We start from the raw sequence: 24,986 nt of genomic DNA, 5'->3' as shown, positions 1-24,986 counted from the left end.
GGCATGGACATTTAAGAAAGAAGGATCCAAGTTGGGGGAGAGGAGAATGGAGACAAGCAAGCAATGGAGATTTTGCTGTGGGATGGGGTCCCAAAATGAAATTTAAAGATGACAGTGCTGTATTGTGCACCACCTAATTTGGTGGTATAATAGAGACACCACCTATTGAAATGAAACAGAAGGATCCTTAAGAAAAAATTGGAAAGTTCCAAAGCTAGTAGTGTCTGCATGGTAAATTGTCAATATCACAACAAATCTAGTGCACAAAGCAAATGTGCTTTCCAAATTTAAAGGTACCTAAGAAAAACAGTATGCAGGATTCATAAGTTATTTTATGAATAGAAGACAAAATATCAAGTAACATAAGACAAAGGGGGTTCAATCTACAACATGTTTGATTTAGCGAAGTGAATATGAAGGACCAGCGAAAGAGTAACGAGATGAAACTGGCACAGTTGTAGTCTCCAATTCTGCTCCATGGTAACGCTGCATCCGGTTATATTCGGACAAAGCATTAGCAGCAGAATGGGTTGAGTAAAGCCTGCTATCTGCAACAGGTTCTCCTCTTCGCAAGTTATCAGTTCCAACCAAATAAGACCTTGAAGGTATTTCTTCTCTATTCACAGGTGGCAAATATGGATCCAGTGGAGAAGCTCCATAGCGATAGGGATGATAAGGATCGTCCACGCGATCAGAAACCGCACTCCGATAATAGGCCTGATGCTCATCCTCGTTGAAACGAAGACGATCAGCGCCATGTGAAGGGGCGTCGTTCCTGTAAATACGGGGCTCCAAGTGATGATGGCGCTCTCTTTCGTAATCCCTCTCGTCTTTCCTATAAATAGGGTGGTCCATATGATGGTTGTCGCGGCGCTCTCGTTCATAATCCCTTTCGTCTGTCCTGTAAATAGGGTGGTCCAAATTATGGCGGCGTTCTCTTTCATAATCCCTCTCGTAAGGATCGAGTACAGGATTTGCTTGGGAAACACCTAGGAGACCGTAAGCACGGTAACTCTTTTCGGTAAGAAATAAATCACGAGGAGGAGCTTCTTCTCGCCTTTCAATTCGGGAATCCCTTTCGTATGGCAGCATGTTAGGTATTTCCCTATGCACACGAGGCCGGGATCCCCTAACATCATCACGAGCTTCCCTGTCTCGAATTTTTGCTTTTGGAGGGGAGCGGACAGGCTGCACGGCTGAATGGATATCCACTGGTCTAAAAAGTGCTGTAAGCCTCCTAACCTGTAAGAGAACAAATCAATATCTTCTATGACATAGAATAAAATACATTAGTGACACCTAGCTTACAAGAGGCATCATTTGGTTCTCACTTGTCTAATAGTAAGTTCAGTTTTGAACTTGTTCTTGTCATTATAATTTTCTTTGATGGCGTTCTTGAAAACGCTCTCGGGCAGCGGTAAACAATCGGAAGCAACACTAAACCGCACCTGAAAGTCATACCATCACCGAGTAAATCATAATTGTTGAAAACAACATCAGGACACGTTAAATAGGAAAATAAATGATGGGAAGGGAAGCAACCTGAGCGGGAAAGTTACCGCCGAAAGCACGGGGCTCGAGTTTCATACCACCAGCAGACGATGCTTTGTAAATCCCATACAACAGCTTCAGATCAAAATCATAAAGAAAAAGCTTAGTACCAGGCTTTATGCCTAAAACAACCTCTTTCTTACCACCTGGAACAGCCATGACTCGATAGCGGAAACAGTCAGGTTTTGTCTTTGCATTGCACATGAAGATCAAACCACCAACTTTTTCTCTATTTTTCTCACTGGACTCAGGTTTGTCATTGCCACTGCGTTTTGTTTTGTTACTTCTACTCCTGCCACCCTTGTCTAACTCTCTATGATTCTCTTCATTCTTTGGCTGTTGTTCAGTCTTATCCGGCTTTTGTTCAGTCTTATCCGGCTTTTGTTCAGACTGATCCAACTTTCCAATCTTAACTAGTCTACCCCGGCGTCTCTTTGCATTACGACTAGTTGTCCCTTTTTGAATTCCCTTATCATTATCATCCTTCTCGCTCTTTCCAACAGGGCTTTTGCCGCTAGTGCTCCCTTCTTGAATTTTATTCTCTTTATTATTTTCAGCCTTCTCATTCTTTGCAATAGGACTTTTGCCACTGGTGCTCCCATTTTCAACTTCCTTTCCTTTATTATTTTTAACATTCTCACTCTTCTCTTTAGGCTGTTCATCAACGTTCCCTGCAACTTTTTTGTTCTTTCCTTTCCCTCCAATCTTTTGAGAGCCTTTATTCACAGTCTTCAACTTGCCAGCCTTAGATTTCTTAAGGACTTTAGTCTTCGCCTTCAGTGATGTTGGAGTTTTCTTGTCACTCAACTCTGGTTTACTTGACCCTTCAGGTGCATTTGTATCCTTGTTGCTATCATCTTTCTCTGATGTTTGAGGATTAGAAGACTCTTCTGGAGGATTCTCAGCACCATTCTTGCCGTCTTCTTGATCCATATTATACAGTTACAAGAACACAATAACTACTTTCAAAGGAAAATGTTACTGCAACCAGTCGAGAAAAAAGAAAATAGTTAAAATTTGTCTGATATTTCACATTAACCAGAAAAGCAATGGTAATTCAATTAAGGAGGCTGAGATGGATAAAGAAAAATGAGAGGATAAAAAAGAGTTAAAGATAGATAACTTTTTTGTCTGAATGGTCAAGGAAGAAGAGTTTCAAACCCTATAATACTTGTGAAATAAATAAAGAGACAAATCTGATACCAGTTCTGAAACTCAGAAATTAATGAAAGATGTCGGTTTTGGCTCCTCCTCAACATAGGAGCCATGATAGCTGAAATCTTGAACAATATAGCCATGGCTGAAATTGTGTGACGTGAATTAGCACATGTAGCAGCCACCTCCCACAATGCAATACAATCATAGGTCAAGACGCAATCTGAAACATAGAATTGTGCGTTGCTATGATCTTGACACCATTTGCATGCTCGTGTATGGTTCGAATCGGAAAATGGTGGGAGCGGCTAGGATTGCCGTGAAAAAATGTGGGAGCAGCGGAATCATTTGTTTCTGCAGATTATGTTGGTCTTCCTCACAGTTCCGGGTTCGTGTGTCGTGTTCGCAACCCAGTTACTAAAAGACACATTCTTCTTTTGTTACAACGGAGCCAGAGAGGATCGAACCTAGGACCTCATGCATACTACCCAAATCCCTCACCACTAGACCAAACCTAGTGGCTTCTAAAAGACACATTTTTACTTTGTGGTAACCTGCACCAGTTAGTTTATTAATTACTAAGCCCATTAATTACTGGAAACATTCCCAATACACTCACTAAGCCTATTCAATGCACTGAGATTCATTGCACATTTGCACTCTCTCTCTCTCTCTTACATGTTCACTTTAAATACTCTGCTTCATTCTAATTTTCAATTCATATACTGTCGATACACAACCCTTTAAGCTCTCCACACCCTTTGACCCTTTTCCTTTTGTTCTCTGCACACCCTTTGCTACCGTTTTAAAAAATTTAGTTGTTTTAAGTTGTGATTTTCTACTTTTCTAAGTGTTTTACTTTTAGTTGTTTTATGAATTTTATGATCCTAACAAAAGAACATGCCATCATGTTACAATTTAACCAACACAAATCATTTCACCACCATTACAACTTATGGATTTTCACTTTCATTACGAGTATAGATGTCCTACCCCCCACCCCATTCCCTACACTAAAACCCAAAGTTCCCAAAGCTTTGCAAGCTCAATTTTTCAATAAAGCAGTATTATCGATTGCAGATTGCAGATCACAGAAAAGAGGTTTGTTCAAATTCCGCTAAGCGAACATTGCTATAGCGCCACTATTTTCACAATATTTTGTACTAAATAGAATATCGCAGAACAATTGTGTTTTGTTAAAATTTCGTTATGCAATAGCGCTGTAGTCCCACTATCTAACAACCCTGGCATAAAGTCAATGGAGGACCAACAAGACACTTTTCAATTAACGAAAAACGAAACAGACCAATAAAAGACAATAAAACGGGTCCTATATTCACTAAATTTGAACCATGTCAAATCCTTAACCAAAAAAAATATAACTAAAACTAAATGTAAAACTAATAACATTATTACAAGACAATGTTCTGAAGTAGCTAGCTAGCTGCTAGCAGCAAAAGAAAAAAACCCTAAAAAGATAAACAACAAATCCACAAGCCTAATATTTCTTCTGATCACAAAATCCAAAACAATAACAACAACAATAACAATAATTTAAGGAGCATTCAATTTGATAGCTTAAATTCAGAAAGAAAAAAAAAACACAAAAATATGAAGATTCCATTGAAAATTAAACAATGAGAACCAATGATACCCAGATGAAAAAATCAAAAATTTAACAATTCTGACCAAATGGGTCCACAATAAATCAATCAAATTCATCAAATTTATTCAGATTCACATGCTCCTAAACAAAACAAAACAAAAAAACCATGTATCTAATCCAAAGCATACAGAAAGAAAAAAGAGCAGTAATCGAAGCTGGAAGAGATAAAGTACCTTCTTCGATGAAAAAGTAAAACCCAAAGCCTCAGAGAGAGAGAGAGAGGAACACGATGAGATGCGCTTACGCTTACAAATTGAGAATCAAACGCTTTCGTATCTATTATGCACCGTACTTTTTTTCTATATTTTTTTATTATTTATGCAAATTTAATTACAGTACTAGTTTTTTTTTTTGTCTTATACAGTATTTTTTTACTTTTTTTTATGGATGTTTTTTTTACTAGAATTTAATTCCAAAATAAATTATTTTTATTTTAGTTGTATTTTTTTTTGGTACATTAGTTTATTAGTTGTATTTATTTAATTGGGTTAAATAAGTTTCTTTGTTTAAAAATTACTAAATTTTGTTTTTCGTTTCTATAAATAAAAGTGACATGGTTTCATTCCTATAAAAAATTGTAGAGGCGACAACATGTCACTTTTTTTTTTATAGAGATGAAAAACAAAATTTGATAATTTTATACGACCAAAAACTTAATTGGCCTTATTTAATTAATAGCAATGTGCATCACTATCAATTCAACGTCTTTCATATTATATTAAATTTACCGATCATTAGTTGGTTCAGTGGTGATTGACGCTAAACTTGGTAGGGAGGACCGCGGTTCGATCCCCCGCAACAACGATCGGGAGGTGGCTGAAACCACTTGATGCCAGAACTGACCCCCGAACCAGATTCAACTGATGGTGAAAAAAAAAAATTTAGGATTACATTTATGAGAATTGTGAATACAACAATAGTACTTGATAATGATAATTTAATAAAACTACTCATTTTTTTCTTTCATTTATACTTCTCTAGTCTTATTTATAAGTCAAAATGTGTTGTTTCACACTTATTAAGAAAATTGTTATATTTATTAAAATATCCTTTACAATGTATTAAATTTACATTAGAATTATACGATCATTTTAAAAAGTAGAATAATTTATGAGGATATTTTTGTGACAATAACATTAAACATAGTTGAATTTGGTTACTTTTACTTATATTTAAGGACAAAAAATTTTGTTGACTTTTACTTGAGTAATGGTATTTTTTATGTTGACGAGGTCAAAAGTTACACTAATTCAGACTTTTGTTAGTTGCATTAAGCAAATAAAACATCAGGCTACATTTTTTATGTTAGTAGGTGGGATTGTTTCTTAAAAAAGTGCAAAGCAACCCCTTAATCAAGAGAAACTGATCACATATAACAAATTCAAACATAAATGAGCTTATTATATGTATACATCAAAAAATATTACTAAGGATTAATAGGTGGAATAGAAATTATTCATTGTGGCTTCAAAGTGGTACTTGCACATAGATATGTATAGTAAGACTTTCTATTGATGGTAAAATACAGGGTTTCGGATAATGTGGCATTTTTCTGTTTATAGGCAGACCATAACTACTGCTCAGTAGAATCTTAGATTACTTGACTTAAATAGCTCATCTTCCACTAAAAGGTTATATTTACAAAATTAAGTATTATCATATTTTTGTCAAAAACATGAATGAATCGTAATTTCAATTTGATGCCTCATTATGTTAACCCCGTTGTTTTATTCCTATAAAATGTTTTTAGGTTAAAGTTTGGAATTTTCCTTTCAACAACTAGAATTTCGACCCATGCACGCACGGGTCTGGTTAGCTATAATATGTAACAATAGAAAATACGGTACAAAAATTTTAATATTAAAAGATACTGTATATGAAAAATTGGAGTAACATTAATCATTAATTCAACAATAAATTTGGATAAATTTTCATACAACAGAAATTATAATATATTACGAAATTCTTCCTTATAGTGCAGGTGTCTTTAAAAAAATGTGATGTTGGGAAGACCACAGTTCGTTCCCCCGCAACTGCGATCAGGAGGGATTGAAATCACTTGATGCCAGCAACTGACCCCGAACCAAATTAGGTTGTCCAGTGCGCCTGATACAGGCGGCGAAAAAAAAAATGTGACAAAAAATGCATCATTGATGTATTTGTCTTGATCAGTTATGAGAGGAAGAAATTAATTGATTTTTATTTAAACAAAAAAAAGATTTGTATAAAAATAAATTGAATGTGTATTATATAAAAAAAAAGTTGTATAAAAAAAGTCGGGTTGATTTCTATTTAAATAAAATTAGGCATTGATTTCATATTTATTACATGTGGATTACCAAATTATATCAGCTTGATGTAGCCCTAGTGGCAAATGTACCAAATAATTCTTAAAGGTCATAGGTTCGATTTTTGTTGAGGTATTTTTTAACATTTTATTTAAATTAAATTAGGATTAAAATGAATGGAAAAATAATTAGATTTAGGATTAACATATCAAAATAAATTTAGAATATAAGAGAGATTCTGGGATACTGCCCTTTTACCCTTTCATACTGATATCTTACTTTTGTTGTCACTTTTAGGAAAAAAAGTTACAATGTTCCATTTATTTCATCAAGTAGTTGTCAAGACTCGGCAATAAAATTACATCACTATTGTCATTGTCACCAAGAATCATTTCCTTAAAAACATAAACACTTCGTCCTCGTATAAAACAACAATGAAAAGAAAATAACCTTAACCATCCCAAACAGAAATTATTGAACTTAATTCTAAAACCAACATTGTTATTTTCTACTTGTACCAGGCTAGGTTGACACCGTAATGGGACCAAATTTCCTGCAATCGGCAGAAACCCACCAAGTTTTCTCTTCCCACCTCCCGTGAATCTTTTATACCCTCAATATTTTAATTTTGTCCTTGCAGAAAAATTCGGTTCGCAGAAACCGAATTTTTACTAGTGCAAATTCAGAGTAAATTTCGGTTTTTAGAAACCAAAATTTGTTTTCAAGACAAAAAAAACTTCAATTTCTACGAACCGAAGTTTTTTCAAGGGCAAAATTGGAAATTCAGAGGGATAAAAGATTCACGGGGGGTGGGAAGAGAAAACATCAAACCCACTACCACGTCGTGGGACGACCCATATCACTTCGAAATTGAATATGTGAATGTGTTCCTTGCAAATGCGGGAAATCCGTTTTCCCCGACCATCCCTATATTATTTTATTTGGACGTAAATGTGTTTATAGCATTTCATTAATCCATATGTGTTTCATACAATATGGTATATCAATCAAAATTGCAACCTTATTTGCCTGTCGCCTAACAAACTCAACACGAGAGTAAAATAATTGTTAGTATATGGCAAAAAAATAATGGTGTATCAATACCACATTTCAAGTGGTGCACCTTAGCTGTCACCCTGAAGATATATGTTTGTCTATATGTGAAAACATGGTCACTATTCCACATACATCAAGGTTTTATTGAATATGAACAGTTTTTATCATACATCACAACAAATGTCAGAAGAAAAAAAAATCGAACTCTGATTGTCAAAATACAAAGCAATAGTGAGCGGGAAACACATTTTTGGGAGAGAAATAAACTAAAATCAGATGAGGAAAAAGCTCTAATCCTTCACGAAAAGATGATATTAGTATAACAAAATCGGTGAGGCAATCATTATTCACCCTAAAACTCTTGCATCCATTCAACCACTATACAGTGATTAACTACAAACCTCATATTCAAATCCTTCACCAATTGACAATAAACTAGCCCCTCATCAAAGTTCCATATAGAGTCTGGGTTGTAATGATGATTCGTACATTAAAAAACATTCGAAACTCAATGAAAAAATGTTTTCCCGAATCCAGAGGTACCTAAGCATTTAGCATTAATACAAATTTAAAATATCTCAGTCATCAAAATGAAAGATAGTCAAAAGGAAGGCATGCCAAGGGATTCAAATTGCATTTCTAAGTTAGCGACGAGAAAAAGAAGGGCCAGCAAAGGAGTAACGAGCTGAAACTCGTATAGGTGAGGATTCCAACTTGTCTCCACGATATGGCTGTATTGGATGGTAATCAGGTAAAGAATCAGCAGCAGAATATATTGAGTAATGCCTATCATCAACGATCTCTCTCCTTCGCAAGTTATCAGTCCCGGAGAAAGGTCTTCCCCCAGCCAAATACGAGCTTGGAGTGATGTCCTCTCTACTTAATGGAGCCAAATATGCATCCCTAGATGAAGCACCGTATCGATAGGCATAAGGATCATTTATATGGTCTGAAAAAACACGAGTATAGCTCTGCTGTTCACGGTCATTCAAATAAATAGGATCCCTTCGAAGACTTTCTACATGAGCAGGGACATTGCTCCGGTAGCGAGGTTCCACGAGACGGTGTTCATAATCTCTCTCGTAAGGTTCCATTATAGGATTAACATGCGAAGTAGTAGCTACATTTCTTCGATCATAAGCTCGATAATTCATCTCCATAAGAAATGAATCACGGGGAATATCCTCTCGACGCTCAAATCGATGTCCAGCAGCTCTTTCCCTGTGTGAATGGTGCTGTGATTCCCTAACCCGACCCGGAACTTCCCTTTCTCGAATTATTGCTTTTGGAGGAGAATAAACAGGCTGCTGCACAGCTGAATGAGCTCCAACTGGTCGGAAAAGTCTAGTGAGCTTCCTAACCTGGAGAAGAACCTTTGAATATCATCCATGATATAGCAAGAAAAAAAACAAAAAGCCAAGAGGTAACTTTGATTCTCACTTGCGCAACAGTAAGTTCTGGTTTGAACTTGTTCTTTTTGTTATAATTATCCTTGATAGCCTTTTTGAAAATGCTTTCGGGTAGCGGGAAAGAATCAGAAACAATCTTAAACCGCACCTGAATTTGTCAGCTATCAGCATAAAAACCATCATAAATTAAGACAACCAGAATAAAATGGAGAAAAATAAAAGAGAATAACCTGGGCAGGAAACTTGCCACCAAAAGCTCTGGGTTCAAGCTTCATGCGACCAGAAGATGAAGCCTTGTAAATCCCATATAGTAGCTTCAGATCAAAATCATAAAGAAAAAGCTTAAGCCCAGGCTTAATTTTTAAAATATCATCCTTTTTAGCAGCTGAAACACCCATGACACGATAGCGGAAACAATCCGGCTTTGTCTTAGCACTGCACATAAAGATGAGACCGCCAAGCTTTCCACTCTTTTTGTCATTTGATAGACTCTTTTCCTTGTCATTTGGTAGACTCGTTTCCTGGTCATTTGGTAGATTCTTTTCCTTGCCTTTTTGCTTGTTTTTGTTTTTTCTCCTCCTAGAACCCTTATTTGACTCTGTGTGCTTCTCTTCACTCTTCTGTTCTTGTTCAGTCTTATCCGACAGATTGATTTCCTCATCTTTTTTATCCTGACGGCTCTTCTCTGTAGAACTTTGATCATTACTGATCGTATTATGACTTTTCTTCACATCATTGTTTCCAGCCTCTTGATTTTTCTCCTTAGGTGGTTCATTCTGCCGGGGACTGTCTGAAATCTGTTTATCGTCTTCCTTGTGAGAGCTTTCAGCATTGTCCCCTACTTTTTTGATCTTCCGTTTTATTTTTTTCCTCACAATCTGAGGGGTTCTCTTGTTCTTCTTGGCCTTCAATTTAGCAACACCAACAAGAGATTTCTTAACAATTTTTTTGGCCTTCAATGATTGTGGAGTAATCTTCTCACTCAACTCTGGTTTACTAGATCCTTCAGGAAGACCAGTATCCTTCTTGCTATCATCATTTTCTGATGACTGAGGATTAGGACTAGAAGAAAAATCAGGAAGATTCTTAGTGCCCATCTTGCTCTCTTCTTGATCCATATTATGCTCAGTGTCCACCCTGCTCTTTTCTTGATCCATGTTATCCTCAGTGCCCATCTTGCTCTCATCTTGATCCAGATTATCCACAGTGCCTATCTTGCTCTCGTCTTGGTCCATATTATGCTCAGTGTCCACCCTGCTCTTTTCTTGGTCCATGTTATCCTTAGTGCCCATCTTGCTCTCGTCTTGATCCATACTATCCACAGTGATTATCTTGCTCTCTTCTTGGTCCGTATTATGCTCAGTGCCCACTCCGCACTCTTCTTGATCCATGTTATGCTCAGTTCCCATCTTGCTCACTTCTTGATCGATGTTTTTCTCAGAGCCCAGCTTGTTCTCTTCTTCATCCGTATTATGCTCAGTGTCGACTATGCGCTCTTCTTGATCTATGTTATGCTCAGTGTCGATCTTGCTCTCTTCTTGATCCATATTATGCAGATACTTAGCACGGAGGTTTCCGAGGAAAAATGTTACTGTAACCAATAAATAAAACAAAGTAAATATCGATGTCTTTAAACCTGATTGATATTTCACATAAACCACAAAAAGATGACAGAGGATAGCTTCTGAAAATGCTGGAAAGGTGCACGGCGCGGGAGGGAGAGAGTGAGAGAGAGAAATTTCCCAGGGTTTGCATACAATTGACAAGAATAATGTTCCAAATATTAGCAGAGTTTCAATTCCAAGCAGTAGCTCTAAGTGGCAGAGGTAATTTCTGATCACAGTTCTGTGGGAAGGGAAATACGATGAAGGTCATTGGGTGGCCACAGTGAAGCTCATGGTGGCTTTGAAGCGTTGCTCTTTTAATCTTTTGTTATTTCCTATCCTGTTTGTTTTATAGTAGAAGGACTAGGGAATATCTGAAATTACCTCACTATTGCACCACTAAAAATTGGTGCATGTTATTCACTTCCTTAAACTAATGCAAGCCTCAAAGTACTAACCAAATAGGGATACAAATCATAATAAAAACTAAGAAATGTTGGAACTAATTTTAAGGAGTCATCTGAGATACTATAAGACTGTATCAGACAATATAAGATAATTATATATCATCCAACAAGAAGTATGCTACATATCTCCTAAAAGAAACAGCATGCAGATTGGCAAATATAATAGATTTTTAATGAGACTTAAACAATCAGATGGTGTTGCAATAGCAGACACGTATAATGGTGGGAAGACATATCTATGTCACACAAAAAAAAAACATAGCATAAGAAGGCACATCGAGGTTGAAAAACACTTTAAGAAAGGGAAACTTGAGTAACTTACTTTGCAAATCCTATGTGTCCACACAAGGTCAGCTTGCCAATGAGCTTAAGGAGTCTGGAATTTTAATTATAAATTATATTACATAAGCTTGAGGTGCAGATGGAAAGCTTTGTAAATTATATTCCTAGAATAAAGCTAATATAATTTATTTTTTATTGTGATAGGAATCCTATAAATCTTGGGATTTGACTATTGTTCCTTCCCTTTTTGTTAAGGTTGAAGGTTTATACATCTAACCCATGTGCTTCATCTGTATTTTTTTTTTTTGGTTAAGTAGCCTAGTGGCTAGACTCTCACACATTTAAATGTGGAGAAATGTGGAATCCGGGGTTCGAACCCCGACCACTCCAATAACGTCCCTGGTAGCTACCATTTGAGCTACACTTATGGGACGTATTATAAATGAGATATTCCATATTCTTCTATCACTGCAACGGCCAATTAGAATATCTAAGAACAACCTTAATTAACTCTTCTTACATAATACAAAGTAAAAAAATTAGAGGCCGTCTAAAAATGTTCTTATTTGCAATAGTTCAGTAGAAAATACAACAGACAGACAGTGATTTGTAGAACTAACGACAAAAAGAAAGTCATACAACAAGGCAACAAAAATACAACAGAAGAAGAAATTATAAGTTTCTAAACCCTGAAAGCCATTAGAGTGACACAAATATGGCATGTTGATTCCCATTGCAATTCCAATTCACTCTTCATGTTGATTCCCATACAATTTACAAAATAACAAAAAATTTATATGATTCCGCTTAATAACAACAGACCTAACACAAAGGAAATACAGAAGATTAAGAGATGGGAAATAAAGAAAAAGTTAGAAAGCATTTCATAAAACAGATTCAAATGCAACACAGCTTCACGCCTCTACCTTTGGAGGTCAATAATAAATAAAATACAAATTAGAGACCGCGCGTCCTCTGAATTGAACAGTTGGGCAGTCAAAAATCAAAACACAGTTCACGAAGAAGGTTTTCTAACAGTTTAATCAAGAGTAAAGAAGGGTTAGGCCCAGTTTGAATTTGCTTTTAACTTATGGGAGTTTTTCGAGGAAAACAAGTTTATGATTCTTCCCTTATGAAAAAGCTATTGTATGTTTTATAGATGTTAATGAAGAAGTTAAATGAGAGCTTTTGAAACAAATTGAGATGCAAAACTAATTTCAACATACAAGAAGCTATTGTTTAACATACTCATAGCTATTTTAAGGTTCTTTTATATAATGTTCGAAATCACAGTAGATTCCTGTCAACCGCGCATTAGTCCAACTCTAGTGAGCATATCTTCGAATTAAACGGGAATTTCCATAGCTGAAACTATAAGTTCTGATCAGTGTTGTCGATGGCGGAGAGCCAAAATCCCGCAATAATGGCCATTTTGTGGCGCCGCAATAGTGGATTATGGCGGAAAAACCTGCCATATCAGCTGATATTTACCGTATCGTAGAGGCCGAAATCCTCCACCGACATCCACCATGGCCAATATTCGATAACACTTGTTCCAAACACTATAATATTCAAATTTTATCAACAATTTTATCTAAACTACATCTCATCCAACTCTCCCCCATTTCCTTCAGTAACGTATTCTGGATAATCCTTTATCAATTCTTCACAGAACTACATCGATTTAATTGTAAAACAAAAGTAACATTTCAAATTGGGCAGACACAATCTACGAAACACTAACACAAACAAAGTCACCAGACGGGTTGGTGTTGGACACCGATACATGTGTTCACTCTGAAATGTCAGTGCTACATAGGACACAATGACATGAGAATGATACATATAGTGCTACATAGTGTAATTAATGAATTATTCTTATACGGTCATGTGACCAAATATAATTTTCTTAGTCACACACACTCACAAAATTTCAATTTTTTATTTTATTCTTTTAATTATTTCATAAATCATCAAAAAAAAATTATGTGAGCGTGTCTATTTGGTCATGTGACATATTTGATAAAAAGTACAAAGCACGAACATGGACACACAAACACCAGACACGACACAGACACGTTGGCAATTTGATAAAATAACATATTTGAATGTAATTAAAAGTGTCAATATTGTGTCGGTGTCTGCACTCTTCTTTTCTCAAAATTTAACGATATGTATTACAATAATAATAATAATGCCGAAATGAGGTAACTATATAACAATGAATTAGAAATAAGGAATTCAAATGCAACACATAGAACCATAATTTCAACAAATTCAATTAAAAATGAATGAAAATAAATAAGCGGTTATTATTTGGGAAATGAGTGACCTAGAAGCGATTCATGGATAGATAAGTAACAAAAATGAGAGCAATTGATGATCGAAATGAAAAGTGCGAAAGAGAAAGAGGCGTGAATTGAGAACGAGTTGAAAGTACCTTAGAGAGGTGAGTTAACTCGGAGGAGATCGAACGAGTCGAAAAGCGTACTTGAAATTGATCGATCGAAGTGAAGAAGATTATTATCATCACAGAATCTAATAAAAAACTTATGATATCATCATCATCATCATCGTCGTCACCAATGACTTTATCTTCTCTCCACGCTCGTGCTTATATATAACACAGAATAAAATAGAGATTTTTGTAAAAAAGAAATAGACAAACAAATTAGAAAATAGAATTTCACCTTCCAATAAATTTTAATTTATTTTATTTTTTACCAAAAATCCATTTTAATGAATATTTTGTTATGAAGACTTTTTTTTTGACAAAATTAATGGCACTTTAAAAAGAAATAATATACATTTTTTATCTCTGTGCAATGCCCTTATCAACTGAGTTATGTTCATTGAGGACCATTTGATTTTTTTTATTAAACAATAGAAAGTATGAAAAAATGGATGTTAGTTTGTTTTTTTGTTAATCTAGTGGCTAGAAATTCAACCCATAAAATAGAAAAGTGTGGTGTCCGACATTCGAACTTCGGTCCTAACCCCTCTATATAAAATGTAATGTCCCTACTCCCTATCAACTTGGCTAAATTTACCCTAAGACATAAAGGTAAAATTAATATACACCACACTTATCCACACTTAAGGGTTGAATTGCTAGTAAGTTTAGTATTTTGTCAGTTATTTAAATTTTCTTGCTGGTTTATTAAAATTCTAATTTCATTGCATGTTTTATGTCAATGTTTTCTTTCTTTTATTTATGGTTTATTTCTATGGCGTTGTTTACAAGGTTATCTTTATCTATATCTATATCATTTCAGCGTCAATTACTAAGATGTCAAATTTTGGTCCTAGGTTTGATCACTAACTGGTGCGTATGGAAAAATATGTGTTGGGAAAGGTCAACCCCCTAAATGAATCTCAGTTATTTCGAACGATTAATTTCTGCAGTTGCACGCAAATGATACTTTGCTTTACAAAAAAATTAAGGTCATAACAGTAGTGTATTAAAATTTAAACAAACCACTATTTTTTGTAATCCACGATTGACAATACTTATGTCATCCACTTCTCATTTTGAAACTATTAACTCAGTATTGAGCATTTTATACTGCAGCTACATCTAGCAAAGATGGTGACAACTTCATCTTCTCATATTCTTCTACAGGTGATAGCTCTACCAACTTTTCTTGAAGTGTTTGGAAAGAGATGTCAACTATTAGTTATATTGAATGTCTAAACAAAGGTGAAAAGTTTCATGTAGTTTAAGCCAAAAACAATGTTACCATTTCTAAAACATACTTCTCATATTCACTGAGAATATCATTACTATTTATTTCTAGATGAGTAGTTTGGATGTCAAGCAATGTGCCAAAATCATTTGTATTCATGTTGTTTCTGACTTTTCCTGTATTGTTGTGCTGCAATTTTGGGGAGATGGTTACTGGTGAGACTATTCAGATGGTACTTTTGAATTTACAGTAGCATGTTTGGTTCTGTTCATTCCAGCTTTTTCGCGTTCCAATGCAATATTGCCGTGATTTTTAGAAGCTATGAAATGAAGCTTCTATGTCATCACACTGTGACACCATAGAACGGGCTACTGCCCAAACACATGTATAATCTTGCTACTCAGTTCACCGAGTTAACGCCTCAATATGGGTAAATCAGGACAAAGGCAACTTTTAAGAATCACGAAAGTGGGAAAAGAAGCTCTCATTAATTTATCTTCCGAAAAACTTTCCTTACCCCAAAGTTTGGAGGTACACAACGGAAAAAACATTAACTTTGTGTCATGGCCAACATAATGTGCCTTCAACTATGTCGAATATTGAAATGAAGCTTTTACAAAAAGCAAAGTTGCAGCATGCAGTAAAATGAAAGAAGAACAAACCATAACGGAGGAAGGAAGTAGAACACATAAAGACAACCCAAAAATACAAACCCATAACAAAACCACTAATGAACAAAAGAAGAAAAAAGCCATTACTAAGTTGTCTGAACTTTTCAATATATTACAGCGAAGGGGACGACAGTTGGCAGTGCAACCTAAGGGTCTCCTATGATTTGGTGGTTCTACAACATGATTCGGAAAATGGAACCCTAGAGGTGCACAATACCAGTATTTGATATCAAAACACTTATTAACCAAGCTACATGGACATAACGAAACACACAAAGGGGCGAGATCGCTTCAACCAGAAATCCAAAATCTGAATAACATAACTGGCTGGTAGTGTTTGCTTTAAAAGAGTCTGTGTGACTCAATCAAGATAAACCTTGAGATCAACCCCATTATCGATAAGTGACTGAACTACAGCTCTGATTTTGCCTTCAAACTTATCCCGATCCCTTGGAGTATACGAAGCAGTGTAAACATCAGCTTCCATTGCTCGTTCGGCTAAAATCCGACCAATGGCTATGCATGCTGGTATGTCTGATCGAGATCTAAGAACAGCTTTAATGTCCTTGGAGTTGGTACCTGCAACTGCAACCTGTTTGCTAGTCACTCTATGAGTGAGTGAAGCTGATACAAATCGTTTTGAGATAAACACGTCAAGTGTAAAAGGCTCCATGTAGGCAACTGTTCTTTGTTTGAACGATATATGTTTGTTTGGATTCTTTGACTTCTTCCCTTTCTGGTATGTATAAGGTCGGCTGTTGTCATCATCGACGAAATCCTCTACACCGAAAAAACTTCTAGGAGCCATATTTGCCTATATAAAAGAGATGCACAAAAAACGAGGATCAATATTTCATATATGATTCGCCTTCAAATTACAAGCTAACAATTACTCCAAATATCTTCACCTGAACTATTGATTTCCAATTTCAACTTTTTTAAAACAGAAGTTTAGGTAAGTTTGATCTTTAAGACTCACGAAGACCGAATGTCAACTTTAATTTCAACATCAATCTGATAAAACGCACATTGACTCTTGTATGAATAACTTTACACATAGACAACAGCAAATTAGGAGTTATAAAGTGCCACCTATCCTATTGAAATGCATTGTTTTTTGATAAACAACAATATGCGATAGAAGTATATCTAGGATCATCTAATCCATAAAGCAATAGCTTGGCAAACAAAATGTGAGTTTAAAGTTGAGGCAATTATCACAGAAAGCGTTATTGTTTTTTGAACTAAATTTAGGTGACTATAAATGTAGGATCGTCTAATCCAGAAAACAATAGGTTTGCAAAAAAGGTGAGTCTAAAGATAATGGAAATTATCACGGGAAGCGATTGGAGTGTAGGAATAACAGTTTTGACAAGGTAAGGGATTCCAATATTTAAATCCTATAATCTCAAACTCGTGCGTGGAAGATGGACTATGAATCTTATTCAATAGCAGCTGATACTATAATGTACTTGGCCATGCTAGAAATCAACAAAAGCTCCTTTTAAGTCTAAAGAAGGAACATTCTAATTTCTTTTCAAGTTTGGCTAAAGTATACACGTATTTTATGTAACAACAGATGTAATAAATCTGCTATTACAGAAAAGCAAGAAGTGCTTCTCCTCCTATACAAAAACATAAGCAGGGTGGGGGACAAGATAAATATATTGAAAACAACTCTTCAAAAAGAAAATCTTTCACATCAAGGACAAAGAGGCACTAATTATTTTCTTCTGTTGTAGAAAACCTATGCAGTAATAAATTACAGATTATTTCTGTCACGGGCATTCAGCTCAATGGCATAATTCATCTAATGCCAAAACTCAGAAACAAGGAATTCTTTCTAAAAGCACTATAATATCTAAAATATGAAATGCACAGAAAACCAATCACCCCAATAGTTTTTCTTCGAAAATTAGATGAGCCAACCCACCAATCTGAGATGGAACGATCTGAATTGCGTTTTCCTAGCTCACTACCCTTAACCTAATGTGAGCCAACCAGGAAAGGCTGGCCCGACCCGTTTTGAATCATCAATAGCTCTATATAATTCTATATAACATGCATCAAAATGGAAATGAAACTTTCATCACAATTTGTTTTCAATTTGCAATACATGTGAACCATAGACCTTTTCAACCATATGTTTCACTCAGATTCAGTCACTTAAATCTATATTAAGCCAAATTCAACTACTTTAGTAAAAAGATAAATAAGAAATTCAAGTAACATAACATAAGGAAATACTAAAACACAAGCTTTTAATGGAAGAATAGGAGAGTTTACTTGTCCATTGTGGAAACAACACGACGGCACATAAATCGAAGGCAAAATGTTTCCTTCATAAACATAAACATTGGCTCTGCCGCAAATTCTTCCAATTGCTTGCTTCAACATGTTTCTCAAACAAACACTCTAAAAAATCTTTCTGATTAACTCAACAGAGGCACTTGCTATGGCGCAGTCTTTCTTCTGAGTCTTGCGGCCAACGATGAACTCCGTCCGGCAGCGTTTTCCGGCGAATTGAGATGACTGCTCCTCCGTCTGATGCAACAAGTAAAAAGTGGGCAGTGTGTATGTATGATGGGCCTATTAAAAAAAGTTTATTGGGCTTAGGATTTGAATCTCATCTAGTTTTGGAATATGTACCTCCCCCAATTTTTTTTGGTATTAACCTCTAGTTCCAATGGGTAGGGTAGTGCAAGGGTTCGGTAATTTAATTCAGCCACGAAGTAAATAATTTGACCAAAAACTATTTTTTATCAGTAATCAAACTCGAATCCTCTCATATTTTTTCATTATTTGATTTAATGGAATCCACTCATTGTAAATGTGAATTTTAAAAATATCGTGTATAATGAATTTATGGTACGTCATTTTATTAATAACATAAATTAATATAATAGACTTTTACTATAGAAACCGTAAATATTGTACCAAAAAAAAATATATAGAAACCGTAAATACGGTTTGAATTTAATTTATATATCTGTCATGCGTCCAATAATATACCAACACATCATGTATTTTGTTTTAAAAATACATAACGTGTCACATTGATTAAATGGTATGGCAAAACATTATTGGATGCTTGTATAAAAAACTTTTACACCGACAATACATATAAATTAAACTCTTACATGGTGATATTGATGTGTTGTTGTTGGTTACTGTATGTATTTTTATGTTCAAGAGTTTATTTTTAAATTGTAAAAAAAGGTTGTGATTATTATTGATATTGTAATAGTAGTAATGAGGTCACAAAAATTTATATGTTGCATGCAGCCACAATCCGATATAATTCTTGAAGAACGAATATATTCATTTAAATAGTTGACATCTTCCAAAATTTCACTGGATATATTTTTTTTAGTCAAGTAGTATAATGTCTAAAACTTCAACATTTTTAAGTGAGTAAATAAGAATATTAGAGTTCGAATCTCAATTTCTTAGCACACGTTATAGATATTGAACTCATGATCATCTAACTCTAATTTGAACCCATGCCAACTTCAACTTTCATTGCAAGTAATGTTCAAGCTATGGTGGACCAATTAATCACTCTAATATACCATCACTCTAATACTACTAAACCTCTTATTATGATTTAACTTAAATTATGAACAGTTATTCACATCACACAGTATCTGTCATAACTAGAGATTTCAGTATTCTCTTCAAGTTGCTACATAATGTAAGGACAGTTATCAATTATCATTACTCAACAGTCTGAGTATCTAATATAGGTTGGTGTCTGACACTTATTTTCTCAAATTATTACCGGTGTCGGTGTCATGTCATTGTCGTGGGTTCAATCATAGGTTTTGATGATAAACATAGAGGTACAATGGAATAGATAAGAAACTAAGAATATTCTTGTCAGCGAATTTTCGGTATGGATAACATGGAGAAGCTGAAAGTTCATTACTTTCAAGATAGGCATAAACAAAATCATAACACATTCGAAGCCTAAGAACAACTTATAATATGGAGCAGAACTAAGGTCAGAATCCCTGGCTTTCAGCGTTACTTGATCTGCAACGCTACACTTGAGCGTCTGTCCAATAATTTATCCTTTAGGACTGTGCTAATGCTCAACAATCTCACTTTATAATTTTTTCTCCTATAAACTCCTCTATGCAACAGAGGTAAACAAAGGTGATTTTATGTAAAGTTATCATTTTAGAATCCAAGTGACCATTGCTTTATGCAATTCAATCATATAAAATTTTCTTTCATGGCATATAGAAATAGTTAATTAACACAAACAGTTTCTTATGGTCTCAATTTTCTGCAGACGGCAATACCAAGTACGAAAACAAATTTAGAACAAGTGATTAGAATAAAGTAATTACAAGTGACATGCTGGTAGAGATTTTGGAAGAACCAGTTACAATACTATTGTGTTTCATTAGATTTGATCATAAAGTGCTGACGGCTTTGCACAATCACTATATCAATCATCGTTCTGATTCATTGCATTGGAACAATGTCATATGTATTTCACTCTCTTAAATGGTACAAACTTGAGGAAAGTTCTAAATGCACCAAATATATCACTAAATTAATTAACAAGAAATTCACAGTCTGATATACAAGCCACAGTCACTTAACAATGTTCTGTTACAGTTTTAGCTCACTTTCCGGGGACAAAGTTAGTGGCAAAGGCCCAAGCATTGTTGTTGACAGGGTCAGCAATGTGGTCGGCAAGGTTCTCAAGAGGTCCCTTTCCGGTGACAATAGCCTGAACGAAGAAACCAAACATAGAAAACATAGCCAACCTACCATTCTTGAGTTCTTTCACCTTTAACTCGGCAAAAGCCTCAGGGTCTTCAGCAAGGCCCAATGGGTCGAAGCTGCCTCCGGGGTAGAGTGGGTCGACAACTTCACCGAGAGGTCCGCCAGCAATGCGGTAACCCTCAACAGCTCCCATTAAGATGACTTGGACGGCCCAGATAGCAAGGATACTTTGTGCGTGGACTAGACTTGGGTTACCCAAGTAGTCAAGTCCACCCTCACTGAAGATTTGGGACCCTGCCTTGAACCACACTGCCTCGCCGAATTTGACACCATTGCGGGCCAAGAGTTCTGGGAAGACACATCCCAAGGCTCCCAACATAGCCCATCTACTGTGGATAACCTCAAGTTCACGGTTTTTGGCGAATGTCTCTGGGTCGGCAGAAAGTCCAGCAGTGTCCCAACCATAGTCACCAGGAAACTCACCAGTGAGGTAGGATGGAGCTTCACCAGAGAATGGACCCAAGTACTTGACACGGTCTGGACCGTACCACGGACTTCCAGATGGAACCGTCTTCTTGGTGGTTGTTTTCCTCATGGTGACTCTTCCCATGACAAGGTCTGGTGAAGAGGGGGAAAGCTTGATTGCCTTCCCAACCAATGATGGTGAAGAGAGAGCCATTGTTGAAGAAGCCATTTTAGTATTTTACTGGCAACTAAGTTAATCAAATGAATAGCTCTGTTGAAAATGAAGAGGATGGTTATTGATGATGCTTAGTAATGACTTATGTGTACTATTTATATGTGATTTCTATAAGGAAAATAAGTGGTCCTTATCTTATGAAATCTATATCTTGATTTTCAATTGGTTTGGAGCATTAGACTTGCTTCTCAAACCACATATCTTATTGAATGATTTTTTGTTTATATCCCCAACATAGAGAAATCCACAATATCACAAGTGAATATCATGAAAAACTTGTTACATCCAATAGGAAATTGTCATTTATGATTTCTTGATGTGATAATCAATAGATATAACAGCATCAAGTGTTGCACAAGAGGGACCACAGTGACAGTCCCATTGAAGTTTCTTATGTGTGTTGCATCAAATGAACAAAACATCTTTATTCTAATCATATTATTATAATTTTATCAGCTAAATATGAATATAAATAAATGTAATTAATATTTGCCATGATTCAACTATAGCTAATAACTAAATATGAATTTTAAGCTAATAGTTATAGCTTCTTTATTGATATGTGGAAATCATGTCATTCAACTAATTCCACCTATGTTTGAGTTGATGTGCTAAATTACAACATATTTGTTAAAAATATTGAAGCTGCAGATAATTTATTTTCTGAAGATGATTTCAATTGTTTAAGCATTGAATCAGATTCTATGATTATTTCTATAGGAAATGGAATTTTTTCAAACATAGACTTTGGAACCACTATTCATCTTGACACTTTAGGAAACCATTAGCTTATTCGCTGTGTGGTGCTTGTGGTGTGCGTGCGCATTTGTTTATGCTTTTTAGACCATTTTTGTTGTATTTAGACTATCTGTATACCTTTTTGGGCAGATTATGTGGTTAGATTGAGTTTGATTTATGTCCCTCCCAATTTTATGTATTGTCTTTTATTTTCATTTTAATATATCTAGGTATTGCAAAGACTTTCCCTTCTGCACGTCATTTGCTTAAAAAAAGTTCAGATATTTTGATATTCATAGCACTGCCACTTTAGATTTAAGGTGTGTCGGAGTATTTGATACATATTGGTGTCCAACACTGGCATGTGTGGCTGCATACAATCACACTGTCAATATTGTTAAATTCAATATTTTCATCTGAGATCAAACTCGGAATGTCATAGTTGTGTGTAAATTTAAGTGATGTATGCCACTTTGTCTAAGACAGAAAAATGAAACTTTGATAAATGTTAATGTCATGGTCAACTCTTGCAACTTAGTTTATGCTGGTAATGAGACTTTTAAATTGCAGACAGCATTGATGCAGCTGCAATATTTAAGTTGTGACAGTATCTAGAAACAATATCAGTCTGCAATTGCAGTGATTCTAGATCTCAATAAAATCTGCATCACAATATCACAACACTGCAATGTAGTAGGTGAAACAGTTGTATTGAGTTTCAATTGGCTTTCTCTTTATTCATCAAGGTGAAATTTAAGTAGTATTATTAATAGTAGAGTAGGTATTGGTAGCCCTACTCAATAATTATACTATCTAGTGAAAGTCTGAGATAATTTTATTCTTTTGGCACACATTATACTTTTTCAATACCTTAATGCCCTCAATGTCCCCAATTTATGTTACAAGCAAATGTTACTAAGCTGCGAAGAGATAATTTTAAGCCGCAACAACCCCAACAATACTCACTAATTAGAATTGCAATTTAAAACTTACAATAATGTGGGTAAATCAACCACATATGAGAACTAAGCTAGTCTTAATTTATTATTGAACAAACATTATGTTTTGAATCTACCACTGCAATATAGGGTTCGCGTGCGGTAATTGTAGAGATTGTTAGATTTTAAGAGTCATTTATCTCTCTAAATCTAATTATTCCTACAACCGCGGTAGAAGAACTATTTTGATCTTTAAAAATATATAATTCTCTGGCACGTTATTTTCTTAATGTATTGAAATTATAGATACATAGTATCTCTTTTGATAATAGTTTTATTATAGACTAAATTGACCATTAAAAAATAATTCAAAAACTGCATTAGCTACCTAAAAAATAGATTTGATGATCAATATAACTAATAAAATGACACTTATTAATGTTTAGAATTTTTACACTTCAAAAATTAATATGACAGCGAGTTATACTTCCGATGACCAAAATGTTGGTTTGGCCGAAATTATATATGCAATTATGTACAATTTTGAGAGACACATTCACAAATTGAATCATTGCTTCAACTCTAGAGGAAATTATCTATCGATCTCTAACGAAATTCCAACTTTTAGATAATTTACCTCAAATATTCAAATGTAAAAATATCAAAATACAAAAAGAAAATCACCTGGCATGAAAAGCCAGAGGAACAAGCTCCGACAACGGAGAAACCACCGGAGTAGTCACCGGCGAAACAGCAGGAGAATTCCGACACAAAGGACACGTGGCACTCATCTTAAGCCACTCATCAACACACTCCGCATGAAAACAATGTTGACAATCAGGAACACACCGTATTGTTTCCTTTGGAAGATATTCTGTCAAGCAAATAGCACATAGGCTTTCATTGGGCTTAGGTAATCTTCTGCTCTCTCCAAGTATCATCTTTGGGTAGGCTTCAATCATGGGCTTTTCTAAGCCTAAGATAATTGGACTGAGCTGCACGGAGTTATTAGTATTATTTTGATTTTGATTTTGATGAATGATTTCGAGATGGAAAGAATCGCGACGGCCGTGTGATTTTATACGGACGCAAAGGTAAGAAGCTAGCATGATGGTGGAGATTAGAACAAGGATGCTTACGGCTATTGCGATGCCGTAGCCGAGACCTACACCGGTGGTGGTGAGAGTGGTGGAAAATGGTGGCTGAGCTGTGGACATGAGAATGTGGGGTGAAGTAGAATTTTTTTTTTTTGTGGTTAGAATTTAGAAAGAAGAATGTGAAGAGAGAAAATGAGAGAGGGGTGTTAATGGAATGGGAGAGACAGTTGGAGTTGAAGTTGGGGGTTGTGATGATTAGGAAGCGGATTCAGCGGGAAAAAATTAAATGACTTTGGACACTGTGACGTTGACATTCAATACTAAGCTTTTAATTGCTCTTTAATTAATTAACAACGTAGTACTACTACTACTATTTTGATCGTGATTGATGACAATGTTTAGTCCTTTTTTTGTTCAGCATTAATATCTAGTTCACTAGACCGTCTAATCTGATTCGATTTCAGTTTTGACATTAATTGTTTTATGCTTCCTCTCGATCATAGTTGCGGAGAATTGAACTGTAATTCTTTCTACCAAGTTAAACGTCAATCATCGGTTATATTATCAAAACAAAATCTCTTCTCTCAAATCAAGTTATGCGTCTAAAAATCATGAATTAGTGAAAATAACAAATCAATGCAAAGAAATTATTCAATTCAGAAAATCCTTAGTTATATAGCAACAATTTTATTTTATTTTTGTCTCTAGTGGCAAAAAAAATATACATTAAAGGTGAATAAGTGGAGTGTCCCCAGATTCGAACCCCGACTCCTGCATATATAGGGTGACGTCTATGCCAACTGAGTTAAATTCACAGGAATATAGCAACAACTTTTTTTTTTTGGTACAATATAGCAACAACTTTGATTTGATCTATTATGTCATGTCAATCAAGCATATTAATAAGGTATGAGAACGAATCTTCTTCATTTTTTTTT

The 24,986-nt window shown here is 35.2% G+C and overlaps 5 protein-coding genes across 7 annotated transcripts; all 5 read right to left on the bottom strand.

Moving 5' to 3' along the window:
* Positions 1 to 187: 187 nt before the first annotated feature.
* Positions 188 to 4,664, bottom strand: LOC123914408. The gene is made up of 4 exons (XM_045965553.1): positions 4,546 to 4,664; positions 1,543 to 2,532; positions 1,332 to 1,448; positions 188 to 1,242 (listed from the first exon to the last, which is right to left on the bottom strand). Exons 2-4 carry the CDS (start codon positions 2,482 to 2,484, stop codon positions 400 to 402), a joined length of 1,902 nt encoding a protein of 633 aa, XP_045821509.1. The 5' UTR covers positions 2,485 to 2,532; positions 4,546 to 4,664; the 3' UTR covers positions 188 to 399.
* Positions 4,665 to 8,036: 3,372 nt separating this feature from the next.
* LOC123915434 lies at positions 8,037 to 14,151 on the bottom strand. 3 transcript variants are annotated; one of them, XM_045966546.1, is made up of 5 exons: positions 13,919 to 14,101; positions 11,519 to 11,572; positions 9,356 to 10,716; positions 9,157 to 9,273; positions 8,037 to 9,077 (listed from the first exon to the last, which is right to left on the bottom strand). In XM_045966546.1, the coding sequence occupies exons 3-5, from the start codon at positions 10,670 to 10,672 to the stop codon at positions 8,361 to 8,363; spliced, it is 2,151 nt and encodes a 716-aa protein (XP_045822502.1). In that variant the 5' UTR covers positions 10,673 to 10,716; positions 11,519 to 11,572; positions 13,919 to 14,101; the 3' UTR covers positions 8,037 to 8,360. The 3 variants fall into 3 exon arrangements, with proteins under 3 accessions (XP_045822502.1, XP_045822503.1, XP_045822504.1); XM_045966547.1 differs by having other exon boundaries at positions 11,519 to 12,300; positions 13,919 to 14,098; XM_045966548.1 differs by lacking the exon at positions 11,519 to 11,572 and having other exon boundaries at positions 13,919 to 14,151.
* Positions 14,152 to 15,895: 1,744 nt separating this feature from the next.
* On the bottom strand, positions 15,896 to 18,425 carry LOC123919015. Its single transcript, XM_045971238.1, has 2 exons — positions 18,122 to 18,425; positions 15,896 to 16,649 (listed from the first exon to the last, which is right to left on the bottom strand). The coding sequence occupies exons 1-2, from the start codon at positions 18,230 to 18,232 to the stop codon at positions 16,197 to 16,199; spliced, it is 564 nt and encodes a 187-aa protein (XP_045827194.1). The 5' UTR covers positions 18,233 to 18,425; the 3' UTR covers positions 15,896 to 16,196.
* Positions 18,426 to 20,287: 1,862 nt separating this feature from the next.
* Positions 20,288 to 21,501, bottom strand: LOC123917097 (chlorophyll a-b binding protein of LHCII type 1-like). The gene has a single exon (XM_045968722.1). The coding sequence runs from the start codon at positions 21,267 to 21,269 to the stop codon at positions 20,472 to 20,474; it is 798 nt and encodes a 265-aa protein (XP_045824678.1). The 5' UTR covers positions 21,270 to 21,501; the 3' UTR covers positions 20,288 to 20,471.
* A 1,942-nt stretch (positions 21,502 to 23,443) lies between these two features.
* On the bottom strand, positions 23,444 to 24,190 carry LOC123917398 (putative RING-H2 finger protein ATL69). The gene has a single exon (XM_045969099.1). It carries the CDS (start codon positions 24,166 to 24,168, stop codon positions 23,632 to 23,634), a length of 537 nt encoding a protein of 178 aa, XP_045825055.1. The 5' UTR covers positions 24,169 to 24,190; the 3' UTR covers positions 23,444 to 23,631.
* Between the last annotated feature and the right edge of the window lie 796 nt (positions 24,191 to 24,986).

This window comes from Trifolium pratense, linkage group LG3, assembly GCF_020283565.1.
Source record: "Trifolium pratense cultivar HEN17-A07 linkage group LG3, ARS_RC_1.1, whole genome shotgun sequence".
In the NCBI taxonomy this organism is placed as follows: Eukaryota; Viridiplantae; Streptophyta; class Magnoliopsida; order Fabales; family Fabaceae; genus Trifolium; species Trifolium pratense.
Note: the sequence above shows the minus strand (reverse complement) of the source record. Positions and strands in the feature narration are given on the sequence as shown.